The sequence below is a fragment of the Camelus bactrianus genome, chromosome 13, assembly GCF_048773025.1.
Source record: "Camelus bactrianus isolate YW-2024 breed Bactrian camel chromosome 13, ASM4877302v1, whole genome shotgun sequence".
NCBI classification, from domain to species: Eukaryota; Metazoa; Chordata; class Mammalia; order Artiodactyla; family Camelidae; genus Camelus; species Camelus bactrianus.
In genome coordinates, this window is record NC_133551.1 from 60,145,789 (window position 1) to 60,164,616 (window position 18,828).

At 36.0% G+C, this 18,828-nt stretch overlaps 1 protein-coding gene across 2 annotated transcripts in view; it reads left to right on the forward strand.

The window, feature by feature from the left end:
* The window catches only part of EYA3 (EYA transcriptional coactivator and phosphatase 3), an 85,882-nt gene that overhangs the window by 41,317 nt on the left and 25,737 nt on the right, over window positions 1–18,828 (forward strand). The window contains exons 6-9 of one of the 2 annotated variants that reach the window (XM_010947969.3): window positions 2,155–2,291; window positions 8,259–8,396; window positions 14,572–14,657; window positions 17,283–17,466. In XM_010947969.3, coding sequence (XP_010946271.1) covers window positions 2,155–2,291; window positions 8,259–8,396; window positions 14,572–14,657; window positions 17,283–17,466 — 545 coding nt within the window. The remainder of the gene's footprint in view (window positions 1–2,154; window positions 2,292–8,258; window positions 8,397–14,571; window positions 14,658–17,282; window positions 17,467–18,828) is intronic. The other variant, XM_010947972.3, reaches the window with a different exon arrangement.

Genomic DNA, 18,828 nt, shown 5'->3' on the forward strand with positions numbered 1-18,828 from the left:
AGGCTTGAAATTAGGTTTAGTGGATTGAAGTCACTGAGAGGCAGTATTTTCGGCCTTCAGGGGGTAGGAGCAGCATTTAAGATCTACTAAGTTAATCATCCCCAAGATGAGTAGGTGCAGAACAGTGTGTATACCAAGCTACCTGTTGTGCTTTGATAAAGAGTGAGCCTGCACATACATAGATACAGGCAAGTGTGCTTTATTAAACTAGGATAAACTCTTATGTGCTTACATAGGCAGGATTTTATAAAGAAATTGGTACCAGAGATGAGTGTTGCCTGTGAGACTATTACAAAAAGAAAACTTTTTATTTTCCTTTTTGTGCCCTTTTGAATTTTGCATCGGTTAAAAAAACAAATAAACTAATTGGAGAACGCATAGTTCTCCAAATTCTAATCTGGTATTAACACTAATAGCATCCTTGGGCCAGTCATTTTCACTTGGCTTTCTTCTTTGTGAGGTCACTGAACCGATTCTCTGAGATCACTGGGAAGGAGATAAGAAAATAATTTGAGCTATAAAGATACCATGTGAAAAAGAGTATTATGATTTTTATCATATCTGGAGATTAATCCATTTGAAATCACTAAGATTTTAAATTATTCCCATGAGATTTGATCATCAACTACAGCCTGAGCTATTTCTTGGTTTCAGATCTGGCTAATAGAAATACTCAAATTCAATGTCTTAAAATCTACTGCGATGTGAATATGTTGCATATTCCAAGTTCATTCATTCATTCAAATATTTGCATACCTGCTGCATTCAGGACACTTTATTAGCTATGCCGTCTATCTTAATGCAGACCTCCTTATCACTTATCTAAAGCATTTCGTTTTTTAACTGCCTCTATTTCCATGTTCTCCCCTTCTAATCTGTTTTACAAAGTGATATCAAACTAATCTTTATTAAAGAACAGCTTTGCTCAACAGTGACTCCCAGTTGTTTCATATTTGTCTGAACACTTTTAGCCTGATATTCAAGATCTTTGCTGTCTATCTCTTCACTTGCTACTTCCCTTCCTTTTCTATACTTCCCTTAATAAAACCTACGCTCCTTGCAGGCTGAAGCCCTTGCTTTCCCTTCCTCTGTACCTTTGCCAGAGTTTTTCTCTTTTCCGAACACCCTTTCTTTCCCATTTTTGCTCTTTCTGTCTGCTAAGCTCACAGACCACTTTTTTTTAATAGACTTCCTTCATTTTCTCCTCCCCCAAAACTGAAAAAAAATCTTTTTCCCTTCTGAAACACCCCTTTCCCTCCCAATATTTTATTGTTGTGACCTATATGGTACATATGACACTTACTTTCTTACATTATAAATACAGCATAACTCACCAAATAAAATAACTGATGTCTAAAAATTCAATGCATAGAATGTGGCACCGTCTTATTCCGTGAATGAAATGACCAGGTCATCTAGTTTAAAATCCCGGAAGTTTCACTGTTGAATTCAGATCTCTAGCTAAACCAGATGTGATTGGCACCAACTGGTGGCAGTGTACTCCGGCTTAAATATCTGCCAGGCAATTCTATCTTTTCTACGACTCCCCAGATTTTATATGTTATATTGGTCCTATTTTGTAGTCTTGATCTGGGGATATTGGGTCCACCCCTACTCCCAGTTTTCTTAAGGTTGCTTGCCTTTTCTCTGCCAGCCTCACCCCCTTTTCCAAGTCCCACTTTCCTCTCAGAACTTTAGTTTGGCCCAGAGGGCTAGGTAGACAGTGGAGCCAGTTGCCAACCCTGTTCTATCCAGTCTTCTGTCATTTCAGGGTTTAGACATAATATTCAGGTATATAAATAATATAATATTTAGACATAGTATATCTCTATATTTAGACATAAGGGCATATAAAGGTTTAATCCATACTTGTATCTCACGTAGGGCCTTGTACATAGCACACCGCAAATGTTTGTAGCATAATAATTGGACCTTGGGAGGATATTTGAAACTTTTTAAATTTTCTATAAAATTGTTTGTTAGGTAGATTATGAGTAGAACCTGGAAAGGAAAAAATAGTTCTACTTTCTGACCACAGTGAGAGACATTTAATGTGGAAGGTTAGTCTCCTTACTGCTGATTCTTTGCTGTTAGTATTAGCTATTTCTCATGTGTTTTTCACATGAAAGTTTTTGTTTTCTTGAACTTTTCTAGACCTTATGCACATATCCTCTCAGTTCCTGTTTCGGAAACTGCTTACCCTGGGCAGGCTCAGTACCAGACACTGCAGCAGTCTCAACCCTACGCTGTCTACCCTCAGGCAACCCAAACGTATGGACTACCTCCTTTCGGTAAGACATCCTATTGAAAGCCGTTTCTAAGAATGTTGATTTTATCCCCCAGAAACTTTTGCTCTTTGCCCTAAAAGCAAGGATGACTGATCAGGAAGCTGAGAGATGGGTTGTTCTTGGCAGAGCATCTCCTCAGTAGGTGTGATAGAAGCTGGGTGTGCAATTTTCCAACAGTATATTTGATGCATATAACATAAAATCATAACTTTCAATACTCATATGATTACCAAAATTGAACTATTTCCAAGATACTAAGTCTTGACTGTGAAGCTTGGAATCTTCGGGTATTTGGAAAATCTTTGAGGAATTACTATTGATTTGACTTAACTTCAGACAAAACATGGTAACATAATAAATATATTTTGAGGTGATTAATTTCTTTCTAAAACCTAGTCTAAATATCCAGATAGAAAGATGCCTTATAGTTCTCTCTCTTTTCTTGTCAGTTTCTCTCTCTCCTTCCTCCCCCTGCCCCAAACTGATCAGTTGTTGCTCTGCTAAACCAAAAAGTCATCTTAGAAGGCAAAATCCCTAGTTTTGTACAGCCTTATCATGTGTATAGAGAGTTTTGTTCTTTGGTTCTAGGTATCTTAGACATGAACTATAAATTAGAATGATTTACTAGAAGTCAGTTTGAGATTCGTTGGTCACTTAATGTCTGCGCTGCTTTTCCTCTGTGTGTGTAAATTGATAGATATATTCAGTGTGCTTTATTGCCCCTTCCCTGCTTTCCTAGAACTAGTGTCAGAAAATTGAGAGAATACTATTTTTTAAAAATATGTAGTATGTTAATAAAATTATAACTCTGTAGCTTTTATTGAAACTAGCTGGGAGTTAGAAAAATATTTCAAACAGATCGCCACAGATTCTGGGAGTTGCCTGCTTTCGGTTTCTACATTCCTACTTTTCTTGGCCTATTGGGCTACTCTTATGTGATAGTGACAGCTTTCCTACTTTTTGACTTGTTAGCATTCCTTGACTCCTGATAACTACCAGAAACAAAAATTGGAGGTTATGTTTAATGATGCTGGTAGCTGATAACCTCATGCAAGAAGAGAAACAGGAATGCTCTTGTTTCCCTGCCTCATAGATGCTCTTGTTCATCCATGTCACAGTGCCTGTCAGTATCAGCCACTATACTAAAATCTTACATTTGTGATATGTTTAACCAGCTAAGACTAAGTAGTCCTTTTGAAAGCAGAACTCTGTGAATATGTTTGTGTTTATTTCTTTTTGCATATATTAAAGCTAATTTTTCAACAGTTTGCTAATAATAGGCTAGCAAGTGTAAAGTATTTCACATTGTTTTTTAACCCTGTGTTTTGATTTAAATTCTTTATTAGAAAGCCAAATGCCTTTTATGACATTGTTGAACAGTTGGTTATTCCTGCTGCTCAGTGTTGAATAAAACTCCTATTGTATCTCTGAACTCAGATTATGGAATACCTAGCACAGTGCCATGTACAGATAGGTCCTAGATATTATGGTATCTTTAATGATCACCACATTTCCCTCATATTAAAGAAAGGAAGAAAATTCTGTAAAATAAATAGATCCCTGTTAAAAACTTGAAGGAAACAATGTTTATTTTATAAAGAAATATTGGTGATAACAGGCTCTTTTATGAATCTGTTTCTGTTTAATAATTGGGGGTGAGGGAAACTTGTTTCATAAATTTTTCTTGTATGTGTGTAAATACTTTTTAAAGTGTCTGTATTTTTAAAAGACATTTTCTTATGCTTTAACATATAGCTTCTTTTGTTTTATACTCAGATGTAACAGTCCATTTCTTACTATGTAGCACAGGGAATTATACCCAATGTCTTGTAATAACCTATAATAGAATATAATTTGCAGAAAACAAAAACTGAATTTCTATGCTGTACACCTGAAACTAACACAACATTGTAAATCAGCTATACTTCATTTAAAAAAAAAACACTCCCTTTCTTTTTTCTTGTGAATATTTTGGTAATTTTATCATCTTAGTGTTGCCTATTAGCACTAAAAGTAAATTAGCTGGTCTGTTACTTTATTTCAGATGTAAATAGAGCTTTAGAAAATTGTATTGTATATCATATATTGTGTGTATATATATACAAAAATAATAATATATTGTAGTAACATTGAGTGCTTACTATGCCAAGCAGTATGCTGGAAATAAGTACTTCACACTTTACATTATTGTCTTATTTAATCCTCAGAACCATCTTAAGAAGTAGCATTACCCCTTTTTATAGATGAGGAAACAGGCTTAGAAGGATTAGATGACTAACCTAAAGTCATACAGTTAGTAAATGCCTAGAATTAGCATTGCACTCAGGTCTACTTAATTCCAGAAGTGCTCATAAATTTAGGTCTATGAAAAAGTTAATCTCAGAATTGAGTTTGAAATTTAAAAATTTCCTCCTCTTGAAGAAAATGAGAAAAGACTAGATGAAATCTAGGAGGCCCACATTAAGACTAATCTTTAAAGGTAAAGAAATAGTAGTCATGTCTTTTCAGAGCTGTATAGAATTGTGGAATGGCAGAAAGAGGATTAGAGGTTTAACTTCCAGTGATCTGAATGAGTATGTGTGAGGAAAGGGTACTCATTCCTTTTTAGGGTCTCTTAAAAGATTGTCTTAACTGCCACTGTTTTAACTTCTTTTAAAAGAACTTTAATATGAGATGGAGATTTGACAGTATGTATTAAGAGTCTTTAGGATATTCATGCCATTTCCCTAAGTAATTTCACTTCCTGGAATTTATCCTAGGGAACTCTTTAGAGATAACCACAAAAATGTACAAGCAAGACATCACAGTATTAATTTATAATAGCAAAAGATTGGAATCAACCCACATATTGAACAGAAGGGTATATGTTAAATTGCAGTATATCCATGGAATGAAAAATTATGTAGCCATTATAAATCATAGTCTTAAAGAATATTTAGTGTCTTGACAAAAGTTTTTCATTGAAAAAAGTAGTATATAAAACTAAAAACACAATGTAATATACCAAGTTAGTATTTTTTTAAAAACGTATAGAATAATTTGAAAGAAAAACTGTGAATGTTAATACAGGCAGTACAGATTTGATCTCAGTTACCACGGAATCATGCAAAGTGAGGACACAGTTTCAGTATGCACAGGTTGCAGTTAACACAGTCCAGTGCAAAAGCAAGAACTGCCTTTTTTTTTTCCCGTGTGATGAGACTACGCGATTTTTTTGTTTACACTTTCCATATTTTTCTGATTTTCTATAATTGTATCTACTTACTGATAATTAGGAAAAGTGCTCAGATTAAATTACTTAGTATTTATAATAGCTCATCCCAGTGAGCTATTGAATCAAGATATTCTTTCATGTGTTTTTTTTTTCCTAACATTTGCATGTGCTTCAATTCCTAACCAAACTAATCTTCTCTAAAGATCTACTGCTCTGATATTATTACTACAAAGTGAACTGCTCAGATTAGTTTGATTAGTGACTAACCAATAGTGAAGATTTATGCTGAGAAACTTGGCTAGAGTTGGTGATAAGACCCCACTGTGGGGCAGCAGGAGGGTGGCACTCAGAGACAGGCTTCCTTTACCATTTTTAGACCAGCTGTTGCTCTCCCTCAGGCTCTTGGTGCTTAAAATGACTTGAGAAAGTTTGTAATTATAGGCAAAGAACAGGGGACTGGGAATCAGGAAGCCAAGATTTTGTTTCTTCTTTGCTGTTGGCAGTAGTGCTCTATGGTCAGACCATTTGGTCATGCTACCTGTTACTTGGAATTTCGGGAAGAGTGCTTTTAAAGGAAGCTATTTATATACTTAAAGAGGAGGGCTACAGTGATGCTGAAGGCAGTGTCCATATTGTCTTTTATTCCTCTGTTCTTCGTAAAATAACATTAAATACTTCATGTTTCTGGCCAAAAACATTCAAAACCAGCTGTTTCTCCTAGTTATCTCGGACATTTTGCACTAATTTTTGACCTTAAAAGAAGGACCAGTTTATAGACATTTTACATTTTGAAACTTAAAAATATATATAAATAAAATTCTCTCAGTTAATACTATTCTTTTTATCTTTTTAACTTTTTGGGGGGAAGGAGTAATTAGGTTTATTGATTTGATGATGGATGGATGGATGAAAGTACTGGGATTGAACCTAGGACCTTGTGCATCTAAGCATGCACTCTACCACTGAGTTATACCCTCCCCCCTCAGTTAATACTATTCTTATTAGTAAGATAATATTTTAGGACAGTGTAGTAATAAACATATTCACAAATCCAACACCTCAGGTTCAGAACCTATTTAGAAAAAAAATTACATTGATTACAGTAAGTCTGAAAGTGACTGTAACATTGAAATGGCAGTTTGTTTCTTAGAAAATGTGGTGGTCAACCACCAAGAATCTTAGTTCTGATATTCAAATTTCATATCATAAATGTTTAAAAACTGCAGTCTCAAATATTTTTATTGTTAAATGTCAGCAATAGCAAAGACTTTTTCTGTGGCTTACCTAGACAAAGACTTTTAAAATCATCATGACCTAAGGGTGGAAGAGGGGGCCAGCTCTCCTAATTCATGCTAGAGGTGTTGATACTCCTTAATCTTCTCAGTAAATAAGATAATATTGAATTTGGAGCTATGGCTGACCTTGGTATTGATTTCTTACATAGAATGTGTTGGATTGATGAATCCTCTTGGGCCTAATTATCAGCATCAGCTGTACTGATCCAGTAGCCATAGCTGTTCAGGACACAGTGAGGTTTTTCTAAATAGACTTACACATAGCCAAAGTTACCGCAAAACCTATTCACTCATAAAGGAGATCCTTAGGCTTTCATGTAGAAGCAAACTTTGTTTATTGTTTCCTAGTTTACTGCAAATGAAAAAGGAGGTACAATCAGAAACAGATTGTCAAGAAGTAAGAGATCACAGAGAAAAGACAAAGTGGTATAAAACCTAAAAATCATAGAAGTGTAATTGAGTTCTGTTTAGTACTAGGCAGATGTCTTCACATATCACAATAGCTTCTGGGGATGTTTCTGTAATATACATAGCACAGCACCATATTGATCTTGGTAACAATAATTCTGAGAAAAGGTATGTTCTATCTTCTCCCTGCTAAGAAGGCAGGAAAGGATATAAATATATTCTAGAAAGATTGTCAGTCAGGAGCACTGTGATAAAATAAAAGTGAACAGTTATGAAATCTATCAGTATGAGATGGATTTATTATGTTCTGACAGAGAAAGATGTCTTTCACCTATTATGTAGAAAAACAAATTATGAACAGCATGTAACATCCCATTTTTATTAAAAAGAAGAAAAAAGATTAGTAAACACAGGAGAAATCTGAATAACTCTTACGCAAACTGTGAATGGGTGGTTAAATTTGGATGATGGAATTATATATGACATTGTTTTTTCTAAGTTACGTATTTCTGTGATGTTTTCAATTTATAAAAATAAGCAGGTATGTCTTTCCTAATCAGAAGAAACAAAGGTAACAAAATAACCAGCTTAAGAAGGCAGAGGGGTATATACTACATTTTAGAAAAATTTGGTGCTTGTTTAATGGGTAAGTGAATTTTAAACTTATGTGGAATGTCTCCCACCTTGATGATGCAGATAAATGATATATCACTGTACACAAACATCAGGCACTCTTTACAACAACAGATGGGTGTCAGTGGCTCTTTTTCTGAATCCTGGTCAATTTCCTCCACCAATGAAGTGAATTTATATACATTTCACTATTGGGGTTTTTGACAAGGTTTTTGTTTCTGTGGCCCCACTCCCCAGTTCTTTGAAATGTATTTGCTTGTGGTATATTACAAGTGGGAGAATCAATAATTTTCTCTTACAAGCAAATTTACTTTTGTTTTAAGATTCAGATTTTAAACCTACTGGCTGATATTTGAAAGCATAACCATGCTCCTCAGTCCCAGTGTATTGTTTGTAATTGGTCCAATTTATCTGATTCAGGTGCATTGTGGCCAGGTATGAAACCTGAAAGTGGTTTAATTCAGACTCCATCTCCAAGTCAACACAGTGTTCTTACCTGCACTACAGGGTTAACCACAAGCCAGCCAAGCCCAGCACATTATTCTTATCCCATTCAAGGTAAATAGGCATGGTTGTGTGTGTTTTGTTTTTTAAAAAATTACTACTGTTTTTGTTTTCAATCTACCTGTATCTCCAAATATACTGGGTAATACAGGATATTTGCATTTGTGCATGCTTTTTGTATTAGGCAAACTAGAACCTAGGAGTGTGGTTCATAGGTAGTTTAAGCCTCTGACTATGAACTGCTTAGTAGAATTGAAGACTCCCCTTTTGCATGTTGGTGTCCAGAAAACCTGCCTGACTTTGTTCTAGTCTGGTCTCAGTGGCATTTTGTCCTGTAAATAAGCAGAAGACTCCATGGGTTAGAACTTTGCTCACTTCTTTTATGTGAAGTCCAAGTAGAATAGAAAGTAAGATGAGTGCTGCTTTTTGACATGTGTGCTGCTTTTCTGCTGTGGTTTAGTCCTATCTCCACTCCCATTTACTATTGGTGGGAGCATTTTTCTTGTTCAGAAAGTTCACTTGTTTCTATTTCATGATGAAAAGCATAGCGTTAAAGCTTACACTCTAAACATCTCTGCCTTCCTGGTTCTTCCTGTAAATGGTTAATATTACGACAGGACTATTAGGAATGAAGACAGAGAAACTCAAAAAAGGCATGATGGAGTCACTTCCCTACCCTTCCAAGTTCAGTGCAGGCAATTTGTCATTGCTCCAGATTGAGAATTAATGTCCATGTATCTAGCTTCTCATCTGCCTCCTTTCTTCTGATTTCTCCCTGCTTTAAAATTGTATTCATTATAAAATGGTGCTAGAGGGGTGAGGGTAGCAGAAACTGGTCTGAGATACTTCTAAGTTATGAACTTAAGTGATGAAAAATGTTTTGATATGGATCATAGTAAACAACATTTTGATTTTCAGTTTTAACTGTTTTTGATAAAATGATTGCCAACTACTTGTTCTTGGTCCATTGGGAACAGAACTGGTCACCACATTGTTAAGGCCTTGCTCTGAGCTACCGTTTTACCTCTTACTGTTTACTGAGTCTCTTCTTTTCTTACTCATTTTCACTTTTTTTTTTTGTCCCCTCCACCTTCTTGCTTTCTAAAATGGAAACAAATCAGGAAGAAAAAATTCAAGAGTGTGACTTTGTCTGTCTTCTCTACCCTCTTTCAGTTTTATAAAGTATTTCTCTAGGTTGGTAGACCTTTTATGTCCAACTGCAGGCAAATCTAGTAGCTAAGTCCCTCCTAAACAGCTGCATCCTTGATGACTACACCTAAGTCATGAAAGAAAAGCAAGGGGTTCTCTTCTTTTATACTAACAATCCTCTCGCAAGGTGTAGAACCACCAATCCTCTGTCATTGTATCTTAAACTTGAGGAACTGATAGCTATACTTACTTTCCCCTCCTTGTAAAACAAGAGGTACCATCTTTTGGGGGATCTTTTAGGACCCATTGCTTTAAAAGAGTCATGAAAATGTTCTGTAAACTTCATTAACCATTATCTTGTTACCTTTTAATACATTTTTTCCCTTTTCATCAATTAACCCAATTCCCCCCATTATGCTAATAATGATCATTATTAGTATTTGTTAAGTGTTTATTATGTACTTAGCATTGTTTTAGCAATAGACAGATGTTACTTGTGTAATCTCCACAACACACCTATGAGGGAAGTACTGTCATTAATCTCATTTTACAGATTTGGAACATAAGACACAAAGTGACTTGTCCAAGTTCCAAAGTTAGTAAATAAGTCAGAATGTAAGCTGTTCAGTCTGATTCCAGCACATTAGTATAATATTTATGATTTTCAATATTGAAATCATGATATCAATATCAACTCTCCCGTAATTGAGAACCTATACTAGCAAATATTTGAATTCATTTTCCTTCCCTTTTCTGATTAACCTATTGGCCCATTTTATTCATTAGAACTTCGGCACAGTAGAGATTAAGAAGTTGGCCATCAGGTTATCCATTTTTGCCATTTATTCTGGGAAAAAAAATTGGTAGGAAACAGGTTGAAACAATTGGCTAAAATGACAAATGGGTATTATTGGCACATTTGAATTACCTGAATTCTCCACTATCAGTATCATCCTCCCCCTATGTAAGTACCCAGTCGTTCCACAGAATAAAAACAAGGAGCGTCATGTTGATTTTTTTCTTTTAAAGTGGTCATAATAGCAGTGTCCCCTTATCCCCTCCAAAGCATTCAACAATTGACAGTAGCCCATCTTCCCAGGGAAATTGAGGTAATTATCTCAAAAAGGTAATACCACTTCTGGCTTGATCAACTCTGATCAGAACCTTTTCTTTAGTTTATACTTTAATCCTCATAAAGACCCTTTGATTAAATAGATCTGGCTTCTTTGTATCAATTTGGAGTGTCTGTGACTCTATGGCCCAATCTCTGTATATTTTCTTCAGTTGAGATGGTTTAAATGATAAAATTCAAGTAGCAAAATTAATTTCAGATATTTCCAAATTAATTTTAACTCAGTCTCGACTTTCAGTGAATATCTTTGGGCTCTAATATTGTTCGTAACACACAGTCGTCTTTCACTGACCAGATTTGTTTTGTTTTTTAATAGACTTTTATTTTCTAGTATAGTTTTAGACGTGTAGAAAAATTGAGCAGATAATACAGAGTTTATACATTCTCCCTACCCTACACACAGTTTTCCCTATTTTAAAGTCTCACATTAGAATGGAACATTTGTTACAGTTAATAAACCAAAATTGGTACGTTATTATTAACTAAATCCAGAGTTTATTCACATTTCCTTGGTTTTTACTTGATGTCCTTTTTCTGTTCCAGGACCCCATCCAGGACACCACGTTTCATTTGATTGTCATGTCTCCTTAGGCTTCTCTTGGCTGTGCAGTTTTTCAGACTTTGCTTGTTTTTTTGATGACCTTGACATGCTACTCATGAATCCCATGAGTATTTATTGAGCATTACTTACTGTAGACCGGGTGCTTTGCTAGATATTGGAGGTAGTGAATAAGAGTAAGATTCTGCCATCATGGAGTTTACAGACTAGTGAGGGAGACAGAAAACAAGCAAGTAAATAAATAGATTTTGAAAAGTGTTCTGAAAGGAAAAAAAGAATTGGTTGCTATGATTGGGTAAACAAGAAAAGAGTTAGCTTTAATAGAGGAGTCAGAGAGAGTCTGTCTGTGGAAGTAGACATACTGAGCAGGAGCCATCATGCTGGGAGGGCAAGAGGGACAGACCAGGCAGAATGATCCAGGCAGAGAGCAATGTTGCAAAGGTCCTTGAGTGGAAAGAGCCTCTCTTGTTTTGAGTAACTCAAAAGCCAGGTTGAGCAAGAGTAGTGGAAAGACATAAGTAAGATTAGACAGGTGGGTAGAAACTAAATCTTGCACCAACTTTTATGTACATTAACCCTCAGGTTTACCCTCCAGCAGTGGGGCAATGTCACTTAATTCAGCCGTACTTCTCACAGTTCTATAACCACAATCTTCAAAGATTAAAGCTATCTGTATCTTGACTGTATCAGGTGGACCTCTAGTGGGGCCTGGCTCTCAGAATGTTTGTCTTTCTATGATTTCACAGCTCCATTGTTGAAACAGGAGTGGGAACTATCCAGAAACAGTTGGCCATACCACTGGCATTTGGAGAGCTAATAGTTTTTAGATATATAGCAATAGGAGTTACCACTTGAGTATTGTTTGATCCTCTAAATTTATTCTTTTTGTTGCATATTTTATTGCTGCTGCTTTTGTTTTTTGAATCTGCAATTGAATTTTTTGTTGTTGAGACCTACATATATATATATATATATATATATATATATATATATATTTATGTAATCAGTACTTTTTTTTCTTTTCTTTTTCCTTCTTTTTGAGGTCCCTGGCTTTTTAGTCATAGCTGTGTGGTAGGTAGGGCATGCAGTGATTGTGTATATTTTTAGGTGAGTTTAGCTTGACTCAGTGCTGATTACAAGAGCCTAAATAAATACATATTTAATTACTGTCCGGCTTTTATCACTAGAATTTAAATGCCCTGAGGGCAGGGCTTTGTCTTGTTCACTACTCTTTTCCTCAGTGGCTGGAATAGTTTCTGTGCACATAGAAGACCCTCGTTTGCTGAATGAATGAATGAATTACATGTGTTAGAAATGATTTGATTGGATTGGAGAAAGAAGTGTTATTGAGCCCTATAAACTTTCTAGGTTACCAGACCAACATTTCCTATGATGGAAGCCTCTATTGCTGAGAGGAATTTGTGATTTTTAGCATGGTACTTGTTAAAAACTCGGGATCAACAACTAGCTAGTCGAGTCATTGAACTTCTTGTCAGGGATAATTAGAGTGGCCAATTGTTTGTAAGGTCTCCCTTTTTAACCTTTAGCCCAATTCAGTAAGTGGTCTGAAAATTGTTAAATTTATAAAACCACCTTGTCAGTCAGGGTACCTTTATTCCCAGGTGTGTAAAAGATCAGGTATGAATGAGTTGTACCTCTGACCAGTTATAAATTAAGAAAGTAGAATAGAATTAAAGTAGAAAAGAGGACTATGTACTAGGACTAGGGCTAAAGAAAAAAATGAGCTAGAAATGGACTTAACTGGGAGAGATAAACTTAAGAGATAAAATAAATTCTTTTCTTTCCCACATTAAATCACCTGTGTTCAGCCAGTGGGCCTGCCTAGCATATACTGGTAATAGAATCTGGAATCTACTCAAAATTGTTTTCCCACAAGAATGATTAAAAACTACTTAAAAGTCATCCAGCTTATATACAGTGATTTCTTAGGACTTCCCTTTAGGGGAAAAAATATTGATGGGAAGAAAGTATCATCTGTAAGTTTATAAAATCAATTTCATTTAATTGTTGTGCTTAAGAAAGTAAACTCTTAAGAGTCCTTTAGTTCACCTGGAGGAAGGAGTACTATAGAAAAGAAAATCTCCCTGGAGAGTGAGGAAATCTGATTCCCTAGCTCAGCCACTGACTCTGAGGAAAGGGCACTGGATGAAGAATTGGGAGATATCCCAGTGGTCATATTGACTCTCTGCCACTAGATAGACTCCGTGATAGTGGGCAAATTATTCCATCTCTTCTTTGTCCCAGGTTTCTTAATCTGAGAGTTTAGGGTTGCAGCGATCACTGTTCCTTATATCTAATTTACCTCAATCTCTTGTAGACTTTCTTTTAAGCAGAGCACCCTTGGGGAAAGGGATAAAAATTCACTCTGATTTTGACCAGTATTCTCAAGTTTCTGCTGCATTTATTCCCTGCACTATTCTTAATGGAGGTTTTCCTAATAGCTTCCCTCTCTATAGAGGACTTTGCTGCTGATGGACTAGGTGGTCAGATAGTCTGGTCTACTTGGTGGTGAACCTTTATGGTGTGTGTGACTGCAGTGGGAACCGTGTATCAATGTGCTTAAGATAAGTGAAGGAGAGTAGTTTAAGAGCAGTACCTCACAATTTCATTTATTGGCCACCTGAAGAAAAAAAAAAACCACTGTGGCAAATACTAATTACTGAGGGTTTGATTAAAACCCTGGTGGAATCTGTGATAGAAGGGTGTGAAAAACTTAACCCAGATTCCTTACCCTGAGACAGGCAGTCAAAGTAGCTTTTATGTAAAGTAAATTTTTTACCTGACCAGAATAATATTTAATATTTTCCAAGTTTTTGCAGGTTTTGGTAAAATCATTAAATGCCAGAACATGGTGTTTGTTGATCCACATTAATAATCTATTATTTGAGTAGAGCCCAAGAAGCAACTCCAAGACTTTAGAATTTGGAGAACCACCATGATTTCTCAAAGTAGTTGTGTTGCATCAGGAAAGGCATAATTTGGGGCAAGTGACAGTAAATAGGAATTACATGTGGATTTACCAGAACTCTTGTTTCTACTGATGTCAGTAGGTCACACTGCAGGTGAGTTAATTTTCAGTTGCTGGAGAAGATGGACTGGAGTGATCTGGTTTAGCTTCTGATTTCATTGGTATCATTAGTATGAACTAGTGCATTGTATTGTATTCTTCTAGGATGTTAGGGAGAGTTGACAACTCAAATTGAAACAGAAAAATGTGTGAACTGTTTTATTTCTAATCAAATCTGAATTAAGGTACAGCATGCAAAAGAGCAAAACCAGCATGTAGTATTTGTTTCCTTTGCCATTTCAATTTCTTTTAGCCTTTTGCATATTATCTTTAATATCTTTTAACACTTTGAATCTTATAGCTTCAAGCACAAATGCCAGCCTGATATCCACTTCATCTACAATTGCCAATATTCCAGCAGCAGCAGTTTCCAGCATCTCAAACCAGGTATGGTGCTACGTTTGTTCATCCTACTTGATATGGTTCATCTAGCTAGCTCTTCTCTCCGTGATCAGTTTGCCAGTCCAAGAAACAATCAACATGGGCTGTGATGAGAACTTTTTCTGGATGCCCTCAAAACTGGGACCTTGGATGGTTTCTCACGCTACTATCCAGTTTGTCTCATTCCTCTGCCAAGACTCTGAATGATATAATTATATCTGCTCCTTTATCTACTATGAGTGTGTCTACCTCTTACCCTGCTGCCACTAGAATGGAAGCTCTATGAGGGTGGGGATTTATGTTTCTATTTTGTTCAGTTATCTATTCTGAGAATTCAGAAAAATGCCTAGCACTCATATTAAAGGCACATAATAAATATTTGTGGAAATATTACTTCTGCTTTTTTATTTAGCCACTCATTTCTTTGTGAATTGTCTGTGGTCTCGTCTTTATCACTGTTCTACTAACTTTTTATGCTTAGATCATTAGTAACATCTTCAGTGTTTTAGGGTTTTTGTTCTTGTTGTGTTTTTTGTTGTTGTTTTCTCTGCAGCAGTTAGTATTTATCAAACCACTGTCCCGTGGATCTTTTTTTCTGGCTGCGTTTAACATTACTGTTCTAGTTCACTTTTTATATTTGAATGTTTTTGCATTTATTCATTCTTCTAGTCCATGAGTATTTATTGAGTTCCTACTGCTTACCTGGAACTCTTCAGGGAAACATCTCTCTCCCTTTCATAGCCTGTCTTTTTGATCCTGTCTTCTATCATGGATAGTCTCTATGTAGTTTTCCACATGTTTATTATTTCATCCCCAAGAATGTTTAATCACATTCACAACATCCCTTTACTGCCTCCAAAATGCAGATTTTAGTCCTGACCTCATGATGTACAGACGTACTGCTAATTAATGGGCTTTTTTCCTTCAATATCATATTAATTCCTTAAGTTGACCGTATCTGAAACCAGCTTTCATTCCACCATCCTTGTCTTCCAAAAGTAAACTACTTTTCCCTGTGGCTTCTCAATTTTTGTCAGTTGCACCATTTTAATGTACTTAGGCCTAAAACCAGACGAGTCATCCTCATTTTTTTTTTCCCTTACCCATCCCTAATCCAACCATTTCTGGAATTCTGTCTTTTTTCATTTCCTACTTTTGGCCTTTTATCCCTTTTTAACCCTAAGTTAATCATCTCATCTTTGTTCTTCTGTGTGCCTTTCCATTTTCTAAAACTTACTGATTAATTTTCTCTAAATGCCACCTTTTATCCTGTCACTGACCTGCTCAGAATCTTTTCCTCTTTTTGTCTGTTTGAATTTGATAATCCCCATTTCCTGCCCCTACACAAGCTAAATACCATTGCCTAAAGAATCCAAGTCATGTGAGTTAATGCATCATTCAGGCTTACAGAGACCCTTTGCTTCAACCAAACTCAGTATCTCTGACCCTTTAATAAAACTTCCCAGGGCCTATTCATGTTCCTGTCTCCCCTGCCTACTTGTCTCACAAAGCTCTCTAACTGCCGCACTCTGCAGTAATAGTTGTTTTCCTCTGTGTTTCACTCATTTGACATATGGTTTATTGTCAATTTGTTGGAAATTTTTTTGTCTTCTCTCCTGTTAGATTTTTAACTCACTTGAGTTCAGCTAGCATGACTTACTCTTTTCTTTAATATTCCCTTCTCCTGCCCATGCACCAGCACATACACACATACCCCCAGCACACACACACATACATACACACACACTGTGAATTACATTTGTTAGATGCTCAGTACTTTTTATAAATAGTTGTCCTGATCAATTAGCTTCTTCCTACTTGTCACCAGTATCACTATCAATGGAATTTTTTTAGGATGTGTATTTGAGCTATGCATCATACTCTTTTTTTAAAAAAACAATTTTATTAAGGTGTAATTGATACACTGCACAGATTTAAATTGTACAGTTTGATAAATTTTGTCACATATGTGCCCATGAAACCACCAGAAGTTTCCTTCAAATAAAGAAACTGTAAAGAAAACTTGTTTATTTTAAAAGAAAGAGAGATACTCAGTTTTTAAACAGAAACTTTAATGTAGGATATGTGCTTGTTTGTTTAAGCTCATCTGTCCTTAGAAGCACTGTATATATTTATAGCTCAGTGGTAAAGTGCATTCTTGGCATGCACAACATCCTGGGTTCAATCCCCAGTGCCTCCATTAAGGAGAGTGGTGGGGGAAGCACTACCATCTAGTGCAGTGGTTTATAAACTTCTTAAAGAGTAGAATCTTTCCTTCAAAAGTTCTGTGCAGAAATTTATGCAACAGTTCCATAAAGTAGAAAAAGAAAGAGCTGTTATAGTAGAAAAGGGACATTGTGTGTAGATTGCACGGGACACTTCTCTCTCAGCCTCACCCTCATCCCAAAGACTGCCCCTGAGGCATCTCCTCTTCACCCTTAGGTTTCCACAGAATGCATTTTGAAAATTGTTGGTTTAGATGGAAGACTGTGGGTAGGTAAATGAGAAGTCAAGTTAACATTTTAGTGAAATAATTATAAATAAGAGGGACATGAAAGTCTCTTGTGTTGAAATTAATGTTACGCTTCTTCTAAGAGTCTTATTTCCTCCCTTATTCCCTTTGGCCTATAGGACTATCCCACCTATACTATCCTTGGTCAGAGTCAGTACCAGGCCTGCTATCCCAGCTCCAGCTTTGGAGTCACAGGCCAGACTAACAGTGATGCTGAGAGTACCACGTTAGCAGCAGCCACATACCAGACGGAGAAGCCTAGTGTCATGGTTCCTGCGCCTGCAGCACAGAGACTTTCCTCTGGTAAGCACCGCAGCTCTAAAAACTTCGGCTTATGGGCATTTCATCCAACAAGTGATGGTGAAGATTGTTTTGTTCTGGTCTAAGTCACCATTACCATGCCATTGGCTTACCCTGTCAGGTGAGGCGTATTTACATTGGAGCCAAACTGTGGTGAGTCGGTGATAGACTGAATGTAATACCTGATGCTGTGAACAAAAGAGTATCAGAATAAAGGCTATTTATGACTCCCACTCCACTCTTCCTATGATTTTAACATGCTTATCACAGGAAACTTCAGAATCTTTTCTATACATTTTTCAAGGACTCTGGTTTTAGTCTGTGCATATTTTGGACTCCTGGTGAGGCCTCAAACAGTAGATCTTAACTTTTTCTGTTTCATGGATCACCTTAAAATTCTGAGTAAAGTTATGGTCCTTTCCCCTAAAGAAATAAATTTAAGCCCATAGCTTTGAAATGGACCAATGAATTATGATGCCCATGTTCAAAAACCCTGATGTTAAGGCTTATGCACACATCCAGTAAATATGTGCACGTACTTTTTACTTACCACTAGAAAATATGGTGGTTCACTGTCACATCGTATAACTCAAGGAAGGACTGTTTATTGTTAACATTGACACATCTTTAAAAACAGTGCTCTACATCACCTAAAGCAGTGTTCTGTGCATCTTGCCTCTACTGCTCTTCTAAGTAAATGGACACATAGACGGTCGCTGCTTCAAACTGGGATAACTTTGAAATAATTACATGTGTTTATACCTTACTTTTGAATTCATTTCTCTAAATATCTTTGTTCTTTGTAACAATTTTAACTTTTTAATAATGGAGAATTTTAAACATAGACGGAAGTTGTCAGGCTAGTACAATATCAACAATTAACAACTCATAGGCAATCTTGTTTCAACTATACTTCATCCAGTTTTCTCGTCAAATTCCAGGTATCATATCTCCAAGAGATAAATACTCAATAACATAACCACAATGCCATTATTCCATCTAAAATAATTCAACAGTAATTCCTTAATATCATAAAATACCAAAAGGTATTTATATTTCCAGTTTTCTCATAAATGCTTGGAGTTTTGTTTGTCTTTTTACAGTTTGTTTAAATTAGGATCCAAGTAAGGTCCATATGTTGTGATTGGTGGGTATGTATTTTGTTTTAATCTACAAATCCCCCCATCTCTTTTTAAAATTTCCCGTTGTAATTTATTTGTTGAAGAAACAAGATTGTCCCATACCATTTCTCAGTCTGAATTTTGCCAATTGTAACCAGATAGGGTAGTTTAATACATCCTGTTGCCTTCTGTATTTTATTGTAAATTGGTGAATGGATCTAGAGCAGTGGTTGTCAACTGGAGG